Below are 17058 nucleotides of genomic sequence, written 5' to 3' on the forward strand. Positions count from 1 at the left end.
GTAATTTTCAAAGTGGTTGTTATATATTATGACTTTGTATTACTACGAATATTTTCATAAAGGGGTTAATTGTTTAGATAATAAAGTCTTGAGATTTAATTTTATTAATAAAGCCTAGAGTACAATTATATTTATATAGTGGTATTGAATATAATTAATGGTAACTTTAAGCTTCTCAAAAGTTGACAGATAAGTCCGAAGCCTATTGGAGCTAGAGTTTTATTTGTCCATTTGGTCTCATCCCAAGCCACACACTAAAGCCCAATTGGGCTGGCCCAAAAAGCTAACCCAATTAGATAATTACTTATTTATTTATACAATAAGAGTTATTAAATAAAGTAACTGTCTTTTGACAGTTGAAAACATATGTACGATTAAAAGAGAAAAATATAGTTTTCTCTATAAATATTCTTTTTTGAACAAGTGTGTATATAACTAATTGAAAGACCACACATCTTGGACACCTGTGGGATTTGGGCGAAGATTGAAAGTCTTCCCAATTTCAAACTTCTTTTGTTTTGAATTTCACTGCATCAAGGTACGCTTTTCTATTCTTTGTTTCTAAAATTCTAGATATTCCATGTTATCTCACATGAATGAAGAAGATACTTGTGTTGCTTCCACTATGCGTTTTGCATGAGATGTAGAACCAGTTTTTTCCAACACGGCCCACATCAAAGCATAATGTTTTAGGCCCTTAAAATGAAGTTTTAAAACCTAAAAAATTGGATTACCTAGTTGGCCCAACTTCAAATGGTTATAACTTACTCAATATAAGTCCAAATTAGGCAAAATTTGTGTTCAAATTGAAGCCCAGGATACATACTTTCCAATGAAATAAGTTTCACTCAAAAATTCTTTGTGGGTCAAAAGTTATGATCAAAACAGTAAGAAAATGTCATTTTTCAATATTGATTTCAAAACAATTTGAGCGCTTTTGAGTTGTGATTACTTCCAAACTATTGTGAACTCTTTAATTACCCTTGGTTGACATATGTCAAGCTCATCATTGGAGCTAGAGACCAAAATTTATTAATGAGTACAAAATAAGGTGTCTACAGATGCCCCTCAATTAACTTTGATTGCACTGCAAGTATAGTTAAAAGCCTAAAGAGACAACATTTTGCAAGTTAATAAACTTTGAGTCCCCCCACACACACTACACACAAACAAACAAACATGCAAACATGGGGGTATGCTCTAAAAAGGTGATTGGTGCACTTTCAACAAGAAGTGTCAAAAACCACATAAAAGAGAAAAAACTGAGATATTTTTTTAGTTTTAAAGACTCTACCTTCATGACACACATACATGCAAGCAATCATGCAAACAAGAAATTCATCATAAGAGACATAAAAGAAAATTTGGGATGTTTTCGAGTTTAAGGACTCCACCTAAAGTTGGGGGACCACTCGATCGAGCAATTTACGTCCAAACACAAATAGACCACTCAAGAATGAGACGCCAAAGGTGACCACTCAACCAAGTGTGAGAATCAGTTTTCGGATAGTGTCCAGGCCCAAGCTTAAACAAGGACCCCGAACCCTCTAGTTGTAGTTGAAGGGATTGGGCTTGGTTTACCGCAGCTAAATGGGCTGTTTACAGACCAAGTGGTGCACAGGGCAAGACTCCTGCAATACACATATACTAGCAAGCGAGAATATATATATTGATCGACAAGAAAACAGCAAAGGGAGACAAAATATAATTAACAAAAAACAAAAAATAATTGTTCGGGATCCTCAAATCAATAAGAAATACTTCATTAGTTTTCTTAATTATGGATTACAATGAGCTCACTAAGACTTAATACAAGGTTCAAATAAGCTCAAAAATTACAGATTTAGACGACTCTCTAAGCCTCTAAGATTTTCAAAGTTTGAATCCTTTTGAATCCAAGTATGTATTGTAGTAGCTATTTCTGGGATACCGGGAGATATTCCCCTATTTTCTTTGAATTTTACAGGGCTTTTTTTTAATGATTCTATTTGATTTCCTTCTTGCTGACTGCCCTTAATGTTGGCTGCTTCGCCCTTTTATAGTGTCACGTTAGAGTTCCAGGGTACCATTGATTCTTCCCCCTTGGCTCCTTGGGTACTAAAGCCCCTTGTTTGTCTCAGCCCTTCTGACAACTGATCCTTTCCTTATTTTCCATAGTTCTACTCTTTTGGTGTTTTTTTCTTCAAAAGTGTCTTGCTGACCTTCTGTTCCGAGGTGCCTTTGAGGGAGCTGAACCTTTAACTTTGCTCTCTCTCTCTCTCTCCAAGCCTTTTTTTTTCTGTCTTCTCTTTTCGAGCTTACCCCCTTTTAGCCGCCCCTCCCTGCTGTTCCTTATTTTCCCAGTAAACAAAGTCTTCTTCTACCAAACCGAAGGTTTCCCCAGCCATTTCCTTTTGTGGATCTCTTTTTCTGGGTTCCCCGAGGCACCGGCTTCTTGCTCCTGAGTCGTTGCTTTCCAAGTCCTCAAGCTTTGTGCTGCATCGCTGGGTGCTTCAAAAAGGACCCATCTGCTTCTCGTTCCTTGTGCCTTTTGATCATTCTTTGAGCTGTCTTAATCCTCCATTAGCCGTGCGGCACACCCAGAGGTCCCAGGCAGCCTCCGGCGTCCTTGCCCAGCTCTTTTTTCTCTGATCTTTCTTTGGTTTTTTTTTTTTTTCTGATCCTGGCGAGCTGATTACTTTTCCTTTCTCCCTTTGTTTTATGGACTCTAAGCCTTGCCTCTTCAAGGATCTAGGGCCTCAGACCCATCATCCTTCTTTTATTTTATAAGCCCAATTTTCTTTCCTCAATTTTTTTGCTCCCCATGGGTTGGCCCAATGTGCCATTTGTTTGGGCCTTTCATTATGATTTTTTAGACCTCAACACCAAGCAATTTACATCTAAACGCAAACAGACCACTTAAAAATGAGCATTTACGCCAAAGACACAAATAGTCATACATGACTCACAAAAACACACAACCACATAAGATTTGCAAAAACAAACACACAAGATTCATGCAAACATGCAAGAATACAAAACATAACCACGCATGACTCACATAAGAAAAAGAACAAACAAACACACAAGACTCACATAAAACACCAAACAAACATGTGATCACAAAAAGATAACAAAAAGGATGAACACAACAACGTAGGAGGCACACAAACATAACAAAGCATGCAAACACACAAGATGGGCCTAGGGCCCGAGATAAAACAAGGATGGGCCTCAGGCCTGACACAAAGCAAGGAGAGGTCTAAGGCCCAAATGGAGTATGAGATAGGCATAAGGCCTAAGATGGAACAAGGACACAAACAAGCAAACAAACACGCATAACATAAAAACAAACAACAAAGATCAAAGACCAACTGCAAGGATTGCAAACAAACATGAAGACACTAAAGACAAGGACAAACGTGACAACCTCTAAGAAAATGATAAATGCACAAAAGAAAAGGTACAAGACAACAAGGACATAGAACATGAGGTCAAAAAAACTCTAAAATCTTTATCCCAAGCCCCATGATTTTGGGATAAAGATTTTGTAAGTTAACCAATATGAAGATAAAATCGCATGACTTATAAACAACTTGAAGTGAAAAAGCCCTATGATGTGGAATGTGATGTGGAATGGCTATATATTTCTTATGTTTTAAATTAATTAAGTAAAGTTGAACATGCCTTTATTTATTCTTATACCATTTTAGCCAAAAGAAAGGTGGGAAAAAAAAATAGAATCAACAACTTCTAGCCCTTGTTCAAACCTTATTAGATAACATTATCCCACCAATCAATGTTTTTCTTTTCCTCCCACACCTTTTCATCGAAATGAGAAAGAAGATGGTACACTCGAATTGTATTATTTAAGTGCTTATTGCTTGCCAAAGATCCTAATTCTACAATTGGTAGGTACCGGGTTATTCAAAGAAGTTGTGTTTTTCGTGGTTTTCACATGTTACAACTTCCGTACCAATTCGGTCAATCCGGACTAGATCAGTTAAACATTCCATTAGGGAGCTTGGTCTTGACTCTTTTGTGTGGCATTCATTCTTGTTCGGCTCTTGGAATCACATCCGGCAGTGGTTGGAACAGCTCGCAAAATCCAACCACTTCACCTACTTCATTGCCCCCAACCGTTTCTTGCACCTACATTTGTGTATTAGCATTTTGCTTGAGGAATGTTGTTTACTAATGACCATCTAATATTATTACAAGTGTTGCTGCTTTTTGACTCCGTAATTTTTTTAAAGTTTTCCCTTCTCATCAAGACCCTTGTGTATTGTTAAAGGCAAAAAAAATTGTTCATTGCACTCTACCTCTTTACTAATGTGATGGAGATGAGTCAAACATTTTTATCATTTAAAATAAGAAATGGTTTATTTCTTGTTTCATTGATTTTTGAATGAGTGTCAAGTGTTTGCTTGACTTTTGAATTAATCAAAAGCATGGATACTCCTGATCTTTCGGCCCTCTTATTATTTCCCATTTTCTTAGAGATTGTTGGTATGACTAAACCAATCCAAGAGTTGGAATAGGTAGCCAAAATGCTAGGGTCTTATTTTTATATATAGCATTTCCAAAACAAAATGCACTTTCTATGTAATTGAGTCTTAGTTTAAAGTGTGTTCAAAGATATGTTCAAGTAGTATGATTTGAAGACATGAGACTACTTAAGAAACTACTCAAGAAAAGTTGTTACATTGGACTCCTTTATCTCTTGATACCTATCAATTTATGTGATTAAATGAATCTCAATACCTAGCTCAACACCCCTCGATCTATCGAGCAACAATAAAACTAAACAATATTTTCTGTTTCAACCCATGATGAGTTGGTCCAACTTTGAATTCATGCATTAGGGTTCCATAACATATAAAAGAGATATTCTATGGTCGTCATCATGCCCCCAGAGAGACTCGTGCATACTTGGAGCTGCTATGATGTTTTGTGCCCCTATGTTTTTTACCAAGCTACTACAAGTTCATTAAAGCGTGATTTCAAGAACATTGCAAAAGCTACTACACTTAAGTGGTTGATGTGGTGTTAGTTATTGTTGAGCTTCAAAATATATCAAGGAGTCAGGCCCATAAAAGCACCAACCCATGAGAGTGAGAAATAGGAAGAAGGTTTGGACCTTAAGATGCAAGAGGAAGGATAGGCCTGCAAGAAGAAGAAAATAAGCCTTGGGCCTTGGAGAAGAAGGAATGAGGAAGGCCTGGTCTAAGGGTGAAAAGAAACCACAACACATAAGAAAGTTAAAAAGAGGGAGGTAGGATTTGGGCCAAAGTTGCATAGGATCCGCCACCCAGATCCTCGAGAAAAGGGTTGACAGAGGACAACCAAGACATGGACAACTCAAGACAGCATGCTCATGTTAAAAGGTGGGCACGAATGATGAAGGAGGTCCTGTCGAAATCAAATATCTACGACCAAGAAGAGAGTGATGGGGATAGATGGTGGTTTTGGAACCAACACGTGATGAAGGAACCTAGGACCTTGGACAGAGCTGAAAAGATGGACCAAGAGGGATGGTGGCTAGGAGCCTTTCCGGCTACACCATTAGCAAGAAGGAATCTATCAATTTAGGGGAAAGAGACAAGTAATGAGAAGTCAACATCAAAACCTCAGAACTTTTAGGTGTCCTTCTTAAGGTCTTGGGGAAAGAATAAGAAGTCTTGACCTTGGAGAAGAATTTGGACTTACTCAGAAAGGATCTCTCGTAAGAGGAAAGTAAGCAAATGGGCTTTTGGCTACCAGTCTCTAGGAAAGTGAACCAGGAGCAGAAAAAGGAAAGGACCAGCTACCAATGTCTCAGATCTAACATTGGTTTTGGTATCTAGAGCACAAGAGAATGAGTCATTAACATGGAAGAACCCAAAAAGGGGCACTATAAAAGGGGGTAAAGCCCCAACCAAGGGGGCATTTAGCAATAGACATTCAAGATTCAAAGGAATCACTAGAAAGATAATCTAGAATTCTTACTTAAGAAAAAGTGAAAAGGGAGGTATTCTAAGGGATCTTGAAACGAATACTAGAGGATACACTTGGACTTAAAGGGATTCAAATTTCATGAGTCTTGGAAGCCCAAGGAGAGCTATCTAAGTCTGTGATTTTTGAATTTATTTGAGCCTTGTAATATATCCCAACAAAGCAGGACTCAATGTACTCAAGTACTTAATATAACAAAGCATAATCCCATTACTTCATTACCTATGGGCCTGGGCACTGACCAAAACAGGAAGCCACAGTTACAAATAAGAGATTCGTGCAACAACAACAACAACAACAACAACAAAAAAGAAAAGAAAAGAAGAAGAAGATGAAGTCTTATGCAATAAGTAGTCCAATTAGGGAGCTTCTTTATAGATCAACAAATTCTACCATAGGTAGGTACTTCAACATAGGATAAGATTTTTTATATTTATAACCTCTATTATTGTTAAGTGGGTTCTTCAGGAATAATGATCTAAAACTCACTCGGTAGGGTTTTGCCTAGAGGTTTTTTCCTTGTTATCAAATCTCTATGTCAATTCACTTTATTTAGTTTGGTGGTTTGATTGTGCTTTTATTGCTTTTGCACGTAATTTGGGGTCAATCTTTAACACTGTTTTATCCTTCTATTTTGTTTTTGTTTGTTTATTTTATTTTAAAAAATAGTAATTAAACTCCTTTCTAATTTTCGGCACAGGGCAGTGACGGCACACTGTGGTGATTGTTTGACCATGAAAAAAAAAAAAAAAGGGCGAGGGTCTGTCTGCTCTAAACCAAACATCATGTGCCTTGTGCCTTGTGCCTTGTTCCTTGTCAAGTTGCCTTGTGCCTTTCAATATTGAATGGCCCTATTCCTATCATAAGTTTTACACGACATTCCAATTCGAACTACTATTATTATATCCATTGGAATGGATGAGGCCGAAAAGTGTGAGAGTTAAGATCAAATGTAATGGGAAAATTGGGACAAATTACTCAGTCATTGTACTGTTTGCAAAAGATTGGAAAGAGTACTTGGTGTTCGGCTACTTTTCTAAGGTTGATACCAACTTTTCTGTCCAAGCTGAAGCTAAATTGAACGAATCAATTCACCTTCAGCTGCTGTTTTGTGGAGAAATAATAGCCAGATCTCGCTACTAGCAGAAATTAGAAGCAAGTGAAGTCCAGCCCTTTTGAATGTTATCATGGAGTATGCCGCTCGTAAAAATGTTAGCTACAACTGTTTATAAAAATGTTATAAAATAATTTGTACTTGTAACTTTGCTATAATAAAAATATTTTTTAAACACCGGAAAAGTAAACATGAAAATACCTTATTCCAAAATTACAAGAGTACAACTGTACAGGTGATAAAAAAATCAATTTTAACATTTATTTAGCAACTATTGGAATGCTGTTATTTCAAACATTTTTCTTTTGTGTACTATTTCCAATTTTTCATATAATAGTTAGTAATTAACATAGTAATGATACAAAACATGGTTAGTTTTGAATTCAACAAATATTAAATTGACAATAATTAACCTTGATGAATAATACCCGTAACATGAGGTGTGAACACACCCGACACTCATCTGTGTAAGAACTAATAAGAGGCTTATGTAATATGAGTATCAAAGAGGGTCACCCACTTGTCTAAGTCACTAGTATTTATTATTTTATTTTCAAGGAAAAAAACAGAAATTCAATGGGAGTAGAGTCCGCCAATTTGAGGATCCAAATGATGAGGCCGTACAATAGAAGCTTTGATTTGAAATCATGTGGACAATATTTGCTTGCTAAATGCAAAAGTGGACTATTTTTGGATTGTCAAGCAAAGCGTGGAAAAAAAGACCAATAAACTAAAACCCACCTGTATTTTTTGACCGTGTCTAAATTCGCCTGGACCAGAAGTCCAAAACAACGTAGTTGACCACGTGTTAATTGTGCATCAAACGAGGTCTCTACAAATACACATCCCAACTAAACAAGACCGTTGCAACCTACAACTGCCAGAACTGAAATTTGAACTACCCGGGAAAACAAAAACCCAGAGAAAAAAGAAGAAGAAGAAGAAGAATGATGGATTTGTTTTTCCCACTGGAATTGCAGTGTGACAATGACATCTTCTGGTATGAGGCTAACCAGGCTTTTGAGGCTTCCCAGCCCCAGGTGAATCAAAGCGCTTTTGTGCCTTACAGAGACACACCCAGAAAAGAATTTGGGGCAGAGAATTCAGGTAACATGAAAAATTGTGTAAATGTGAAGAAGAGAATGGTGGAGTTCTTGAGGAGGAGTTGGCATCCGAGGAATGAAATCCAAGAATACGAGAAAGAGAGGGGTTTTCGGCACATGATGAACGAGCGGATGAGGAGAGAGAGGCAGAAGCAAAATTACATGACCCTGCATTCCATGTTGCCCTTTGGAACCAAGGTGTGTTTTTGGATTTCTCTTTTCATTACCAGTGAAATAAAGAGAATTCATTTTTTCATTTAATCTGAATCATGAAATAAATCCATTTCAAACGTAGAGGATCAGGATCTACTCTTAAATCAAAATATGGTCATGTTGTTTAATTATGACACTTGTTATGGGGTTTTTGTATGCAGAGTGATAAGAATTCCATTATTCAAACGGCAGCGACAAAAATTCAAGTACTGCAGAAGTGTAGGGAAGAATTACAAAGGCGAAACTTAGAGGCTGAGAAAAATTTGGTTGCGGTGGAAGGAGAAAGAGTAGGAGGAGCTAAGATTAAACTAAAGGTGGCTAATCCAACATCTGGGGTTGATTCCATGGTGGAAGTTCTTAAATGCTTGAAACACTTGGGACTGAAGACTAGAACCATCCGATCAAATTTCACTGCTCAGGAGTTCTCAGCTGAATTGGAGATTGAAACAGAGGTAGCTCTCTCTCTCTCTCTCATGCTTTTTTTTTTTTTTTATGGGACAACGACATAGAGGATCCAAGTGACCAAAATTTGTTGTTTTTCAAACCAATTCCAAAATAATTTAAAGTATTTCACTATTATTGAGATAAAATCATTATAAAAGTGGGTTCGTCATTGATCTAACTGACAGTTGTTATTTCAATTTCAACAATATTTGTCAACAATTATGAAAAATATTGTCTCTAATCTTATTCATGTATATGGAAGCAGGTGACTACTTAACTTTAAGGCTTCCGAGATCAACCTAAAAACTCACTTGGAACGTTCTCTTATCCCAACCTTAACATAATAGCTATGTCTTTGTTTGTTTTTTTTCACTTTCGGAGGCCGATTGATTCCTATGTTTTAATCAAAGCTATTGCTACAGTTATGCCGACATTGAAAAGTTTCCTGACTATTAAGAAAATTTGTCTCATTCTATCTTTGTCCTGGCACAAAAGTAAATAATAATAATAATAATAATAATAATAATAATAATAATAATAAGCACACCTTGGTTTTATCTAACCAGAGTTTATTAAATACTGATAATTGTCTCTTTCTATTATTTTGAAAGATCGAAGCTGCCAAAGTGGAAAAAGCTATACAAAGAGCACTATATGAAGTTGAGAGGAAACTTCTTTGCAAGTTCGTCGAAGGTGGAATCTAAAGAAAAATGGGGCCGCCAAGCACTTTACTTTTGCGGCAAAAGTTTTGCCCTCAATAATAGGATCACTTTAACTATTGGATATATGTTGTATATATAATTATAAGTTTTTTTTAATTATATATAATCATCTATTAGCAACGTGACAGATTGAAGGTCAATAGGTTTCTTATCGATTTGAAAATTTTTAACTTCTTTGTTGATTTTATGAATTTCAATTGACTAATAGTTTAGACGAATTTTTAACTCTTCAAGTTACCCACTAGTCTATCTTTTTTTGATAATCCCACTAGTCTATCTATTTGAGAAGGATCGACGAAACTGCTTTTCTTTTCTTTTCTTTTCTTTTTTAGGTTGTTAAACGAGCACGAGGAAATTAGAGTAAAGATTACACATGCTTAGCTAGTACTAATGTGTATTATTATAAGCTGAGCCACGTGACATAGACAACAAAATTATAAAGAATTTGAACACGGTTCCCTAATTAGGAATTGGTGAATTTGACCTGTAAGCCCAGCACAATCATTCAAAACTAACATGGGCTTTTGATGTTACAGTCCTGAGGAAATACTGCCCCAGAAAACCAACAAATAACCATTTATATTTTGGCATTTTGCAACTTGCTAAAATTTTGAAGTAACAGCTAAATGTTTCTAAAACGAATATGAACCCAAAAAAAAAAACAAAAAAACAAAAAACAAAACAAAACAAAATAAAACCGAATCTCTTGTAAAATGCTTCCATCTTGGGAAAAAAGAAATCTGATATTCCAAAAACCCCCCTTATTGCTTGACTAGAGAAAACATAATTCACAAAGAAAAATTTTTACCTCCAAACTGATTTGGGATAAAATTCTTTCTATCCACTATTGAAAAAAACAATTTATCTATGCTTTTAGGGAAAAGGTTTGGCTGCAAACATGTTTGGAGCCAAATATTTCCTATTTTTCGTTATATGACCACTTTTGTTTGGTTAGAACTTGGGAGGATGAAAAAGTAAGAAGATAAAAAAAAAAGTATTTATTTTTTCTTTTATGCATGTTTGGTAAGAGGATGGATAACTGCAATATAAAGAGTGAGCAATTGCATCAATCCGGCCAAATTTTTCCATCTATTTTACACCACAATCTACTTTTTCTATTTAACAAGACCACTTTTACAAAACACTCAAATTAGAATATCTATTATAAACTCTAATTTATTTAAATAATATATTTTTTTTTTTTATTAATACCTATCTCTTTCACTAATATATATATATATATATATATATATATATATATATATATATATATATTTCTCATCCCAACCGTCTCTCTATTAATTCTTCTCTACCTCTATCTCTCTAAACTCTCTTCCTCACTCATATCTCAAACCCAAAATTTACACATGCAGAAAATCTGGCAGTGGCAGTAAGGCAAATTCATCGACAGTAGCAAGACGAAGCGGTGGCCGCTCTGGTGGCAACAATGGCGACAGATCCAACTGATTTTTGTTAGGTTTTTCATGTGGGATTTCTGTTGGATTTTTCATATGGGTTTTCTGTTGGGTTGGATTTTATTGATTTTGGTTTGGGTTTGGGATGAGTTTTTCTCTAGGTTTGGGTTGATTATGAGTTGGGTTTTCCGATGGGTTTTCCGATGGGTTTAGCTTGATTTTTGTTTGGCTTGATTTGAGTTGGGTTTTCTGATGGTTTGGGTTTAGGATGAGTTTTCCTTTGGGTTTGGGTTGGTTATGAGTTGGGTTTTCCGGTGGGTTTAGCTTGATTTTTGTTTGGCTTGGTTTGAAACAGGTTGCGGTGGTGATGGTTTAGTGGTGCTGAATTGGTGGTTGGATATTTGTCATCTTCTTCTTCTTTGTTGGGTTGTTGTGGCTGTTGGGAAAGAGAGGGAGAACCTGAAAGGTGAGAGAGAAAAAAAATTATTGATATACACAGCTACAATAACAGTGCATATATACACGGTTACTGTAGCAAGTGTATGTATATACACATTTTTACACCCACTAATGTGGGTAGTTTTGGAGAAAAATTGTGTAAATTTTGCACAATTTTGACACTTTTTCTATTCTAGATGCATCAGTATAGATGCTCTAAATAACTATTATGTTATTAGTATTATTATTAAAAAGTAGAAGGATAGGATAGTAGGGACAATTTTGTACTTTCCTTTCATTATCATATTTTCTCATCTTTTCTCCACAATTTGAATCTTGAAAAAAAAAAAAAAAAAAAAAACAAAACAAATTGTAGGATTGGATGAAAAACTCTATCCAACCATTTTCTTTCCCTTCCTTATTCCCTCCAACCAAACAATGAAAATTACATTTTACTCACCATTTTCCTTCATTTTCCGTTCTCTCCCATTTCACCACAAGCATATTAAGATAAGATGAAGTATTTCATCTTCTTGCAATTTGGGTTGAAGTGTGAAGTCATTGTTCAAATCCATTTGGAATGTTGTGCGAGTTTAACTTTAACCTACCAATCCAATTTTTTTTTAGAATGTAACTCATCAAATGTGTCCTTATTTAAAATCTTAAAATTTTAGGAATAATTTTCTTTATTTTTGTTCGATATTGGGATCAGATGATACCTTAATACAAGCAAGGATGTTAGAATTTTTTTTTTTTTTTTTAAGTATTCAACTCATCAAATGTGTCCTTATTTAAAATCTTTAAATTGTGGGAATGCTTTTTTTTTTTTCTTTTTCTTTTTGGCATTAGGGGTCAGATGATACCTTAATTCAAGAATGTTAGATTGTTAGTTTTTAGGGTCTGATTAATAGGTGCTTTTAGGAAATTTGTTAATAGACCATTTTTAAAAATGTTTTGATATCAATTTTATGGGAAATATAAAAACTATTAAAAATCAATTACTTTTATTTTTTCCCAAAAATATTAAAATGGCTCTTAAATTAATAGCCTTAATGTATTCGTTTAACTTTTCCCTAGTTTATATGAGTTTAAACCTAATTCAAACATAGAAACGGAAATTTATGCAGCCATAAGCAACTGCATTGAGGTTGCAAAATTGTGCATATATACAAAAACGCTACAGTAACCGTGCAAATATGCACGGTTACTGTAGCTGTGTATATCAAGAATCTATTCTTTTTTCCTCTCTCACCTTTTAGGTTCTCCCTCTCTTTCCCAACGGCCACAACAACCCAACAAAGAAGAAGAAGATGACAAACATCCAACCACCAACTTAGCACCACCCAACCATCACCACTACAACCCATTTCAATGCAAACCAAGCCAAACAAAAATCAAGCTAAACCCACCAAAAAACCCAACTCATAATCAACCTAAACCCGGAGAAAAACTCAGCCCAAACCAAAACCAAAATCAATAAAAATTGAATCCAACCCAACGGAAAACCCATATGAAAAATCCAACAGAAATGCCACATAAAAAAACCCAACGAAAATCAATTGGATCTGTCGTCGTTGCTTATGGGTTTTGATTCTTGTGGTTCTTGTGGTGGAGATTGGTGCTTGTGGTGTGATTATGCAAAAAATCAACAGTTGAGCTTCTTGTCGTAACGGATAGACAATGTTGTGGATGGGGTTGCCTCTGTAGATATGAATCTTGCAAAATGAACTGGGTGGAAGAGTAACATGCCGGTGTGGCGTCAGCCAAACCACCTCCGATGCTTAAGTCAACAAGGGAGAAAGATTCTAGAGAGAAAATGAGTAGAGAGGGATTTTGTAGAGTATTTGCGTGTATGATTGGTTGTACCTTGGGTTTCTAGTGCTTTCTCTTTTATAGTTGAATGCCTAATCAATGTGCAATGAATCACTGTATGTATGCTTAACGGATAATGTGTTACAGAATCTTTGTTTAAAATTCATAGCTCATTCTGTGACCGCTACTCTATCCGTTACGCTTCGTCATCAATGAACGTAAATGCGTAACATCTTCTCTGGGAAAATGACGATCTTCGCATAGTGACGACCATAAATTTCTGACTCATCAACTGCCCCTTGTTCAAATTGTCGTATGTTAGAAGAGATAAGAACAAATTCCTCTGACGCTTCGTATTCCATGTACTAAGCATTTATGACGGTTTTGATGTTTGGGCAGTTGAATATCAAGTGTACGGCCAAGATGCGTTCGTTGTGCAGAAATGTCTCCGTTTTCCTGCGCGTTTTTCGGCCACTTGTTTTGCATTTTTCCCTCCTCTTTGCTTTCCTTTGTATTTTTTCCTTATTCAATTTCTGTTCTAGGGTTGGTTTCTTCTCTAAGCTCCCTTTCTCTATCCTGTGTTTTCGAGTAAGTCCTTCGTGCTTTTGCTTCTTGTTAGGACATATGTGATTCACGTTAGGAACATATGTCATCATGTATTGGCTAATCGTTTGACAAAACGCACTTTACTTGTAATTGGGTAGATCTAGGATGTGTTTAATGCTTCAAGGAACAAGGTTTCAAGTTCAAGTGTTAAAGCCATGCAAGTTTGTCCAAGAATCAAGTGATGAAGTGCTGGATTTTAAATCTCAACAACTAGTATCTATCAAGATTTAAAAAGTTGTCTAAGCCTGAAGCTCGACAGCTGCTCGACAGATAGGGTATCTATCGAGAATTATGAAAATCAGATTTTCAGTTCTGATTTCATTCCAATCCGTAAGTATGTGTTTAGGCTTTCTTTTCTCATAAAACTAAACATATATAAGGATTATTTTAAGAGCCATCACAAGTTGTACAGTTGCACGAGTGTGAAGCAAAGAGTTATTCATCCAAATTGTGATCAGAAACCTAGTTTGCCCTAGTTCTTCTTGAAGAAGCCGTTGTGTTTGTATACCGTAGGGTTTTATGACCAAGCAACTTCGTGATCTTCATTGTGTGATGAACTGAAGAACTTTGCAACCAACATCCTTCTCAAGTTGGTGATTAAGTTGCGCACTGGGATCCGCGCATCTATTGGTTAGTCACTTATTGGGAGCCGTGCATTAAAAGGAGAGATTGTCATTACAGGACAAATCCAATTGGGTATTAGGGTAAGGGTTCAACTGTAGGTTGGTATAAGGTACTGGAATTCTTTTACTTGTAACCGCTTGTTGTGATAATAGTGAATTCTCGGGAGTAGTGACCTTAAAATCACCCAGTGGGGTTTTTACCTTTAAAGTTTTCCCCATTTGAAAACAAATCACCTTGTCAACTTTATTTTCCGCTACATTTTATTTAGTTGGTGATTTGTTTGTGCTGCCACGTATATTCCATGTTAATTTGATTAATTAATAAACTTGACTAATTAATCAATTATTCATCACAAGGGGTCAATACATTCTTGGCTTATCGCTTCTTTTTTGGTTCTTCCATGGTAGTACATTATGCTATTAGGGTAGATTGTCCTTCGGTAGCTTTCTTTTTTGCTTATTTAGGTTGCTTACTCGAGTTTGTAGAGGGGGTGTGTCTTGAGAGAGTTAGTTTCTTTGTAGGGGAGAACTGTCCATACACCTCTATTCTTTCTTCGTTATTCCCTCTGGTTTCCCGTTCTGCTAGGGTAGCCAGGTAATTAAAGATGTCTGAAGTGAGGTCTAGTGATCTAAAGACAGGGTTATCTTCGTTTGACAATCGCGTGATCTCGGAAGCTACTTCTGTTTCCTCCCCCTATAAAGCTTGGACTATCTCGTGTTCCCTCACCAGAAAGGACGAGCAACAGATCAGGGATAGATTTCAGTTCCCTAATTAGGATCCCAAGTGACAAAGAAAGGGCTTGTCACTCTTATGCTAATGAGGTTTGTTTTTACGAGGCCGATTTTAACAGTGACCTTTATTTCCCTATTCATCCCTTTGTTAAAGAACTTTTCCTATTTGCATCTTGCTCCGGCATAGTTAGTGCCTAACTCTTGGCAGATCCTTGTCTCTTGCATGGTGGTATGGATGTCTGCCAATGATGGGGATGTCATTAGCAGCGATGAATTCCTCCATTTTAATCCTTTGAGAAAATCCAAGGACCTCGGCTATTATGAGTTTAAGCCGTGGGATAGGGCTTCTAGGTTGATTCTCGATTACCCCTCATCTCTCCGATATTGGAAGCCAAATTTCTTTTTTGTCTCTAGAAGTGGTTAGGAGTTCGTCCCTAGTAAGGACTTGAACGAAGCCTCCAAGTTTTTTCGTAATTGGAGAGTTCTTGTGTCTGGTGTGTCTTTCTCATCTTTTTCCTTTCTTTTATGAGTGACGATGATAAATGACTTACTGGTACTCTTATTTTGCAGTTTCCCAACGTCCTCGTCTAAAGAAAAGGTACTAGTGTCATGCTGAGAAAGCAAAGGAGTATCTTGAGTCCATCAAGGATTTTGACGAACTTGTTTCTCTTTAGTCTTTGTTTTACACTTTTTGGGTCTAAAACCGTCTACTAAGGTTCGGAAGAATTTGGAAGTTGTGAGAAAAGTACGTGTTTCTACCTTCTTCTTTCTTTTCTTCTTCTCTCTCCTTTTTTTTTATTTTTTATTTTTTACTTTTGCCTCGTCCTTTCAGGAATGATGACTAGATTTAGCAAGAAAAAATTAGTTGAGGCCCAATAAAAGAAGGCCAAGGGTGGCACCGTCAGTAGTCTCTTGTCCAAGAAAAAGGCTGGCGACATTTCTAAGAAAGACCTTGTGACGACACTTCCTCCTGCTCACTCGCCTGCTAAGCGCCCTGCCTCTCCCACCTCATCATTAGAGATGATTGCCTCTAGTGGAGAGAAGATTAGGAAGAATAAAAAGGCTGGTGGTAAATCTTTCCTTCCTACCTTCTGGGATGATGCTGACAAAGCAGCTTTGAAGGCCCATGAGGTGCTTTATATGGATGATCTGAGTCCTCTGATGGTGAAGTCATCCAGTGAGGTGATGTTGTCTCATATCCAAAAGTTTGTGCAGGTAGGCTAGTTTTAACTTCTTCTTTTTCTTTGTTTTGCTTCTGCTAAGGAAAATTTCTTCGTAGGCTTTGGGGGAGTCTCTGTTCGTCTTCGAGAAGCTCTTGGATTTAGAAAAGAAGATGGCCATGTCTGAGCCCTTGGTCAAGTCTTTATCCGCTAAGAACGAAACGCTAAAAAACAAGGTTGCTATTCTTATTGCCGAAGCTGAAAATGACAAGGAGTGTGTGGCAACCCTAGAGAAAAGCCTACAAGTGGAGAAGGACTTCTACAAGCTAAAGGACAAGCAAATTGGTGACCTAGAGCTGAAACTGCAAAACGTTGAGGCCACGGTGGTACAAGACTTCAAAGACTCTGACAAGTACTTTGACAAATAGTGCAAGTACTACGTGGAGGGCTTCGATCTCGTCGTGAAATGGATGGCAAAGCACCACCCTGGCTTGGACCTCTCTAGCTTAGCTGTGGACAACATCGAGAAGAAACTTATGTTTGATCGTCCCTCTTAGGCTACAGTAGAGAATGTGACGAAGGAAGCCACAGACGTTGTAGAAGTAATGAAGGAGGCCACTGTTACAACCTCTACAAACCCTGTCCCTGATGAGCAGTAATCTTTTATTTTTTATTTTTTTCATTGCAAGGCAAGAAAAATATT

At 36.7% G+C, this 17058-nt stretch overlaps 1 protein-coding gene across 1 annotated transcript; it reads left to right on the forward strand.

Moving 5' to 3' along the window:
* Window positions 1-7944: 7944 nt before the first annotated feature.
* LOC142625988 (transcription factor bHLH92) lies at window positions 7945-9791 on the forward strand. The gene is made up of 3 exons (XM_075799745.1): window positions 7945-8388; window positions 8565-8855; window positions 9459-9791. Exons 1-3 carry the CDS (start codon window positions 8035-8037, stop codon window positions 9549-9551), a joined length of 738 nt encoding a protein of 245 aa, XP_075655860.1. The 5' UTR covers window positions 7945-8034; the 3' UTR covers window positions 9552-9791.
* Window positions 9792-17058: the final 7267 nt, after the last annotated feature.

This window comes from Castanea sativa, chromosome 2 (assembly GCF_040712315.1).
Source record: "Castanea sativa cultivar Marrone di Chiusa Pesio chromosome 2, ASM4071231v1".
In the NCBI taxonomy this organism is placed as follows: domain Eukaryota; kingdom Viridiplantae; phylum Streptophyta; class Magnoliopsida; order Fagales; family Fagaceae; genus Castanea; species Castanea sativa.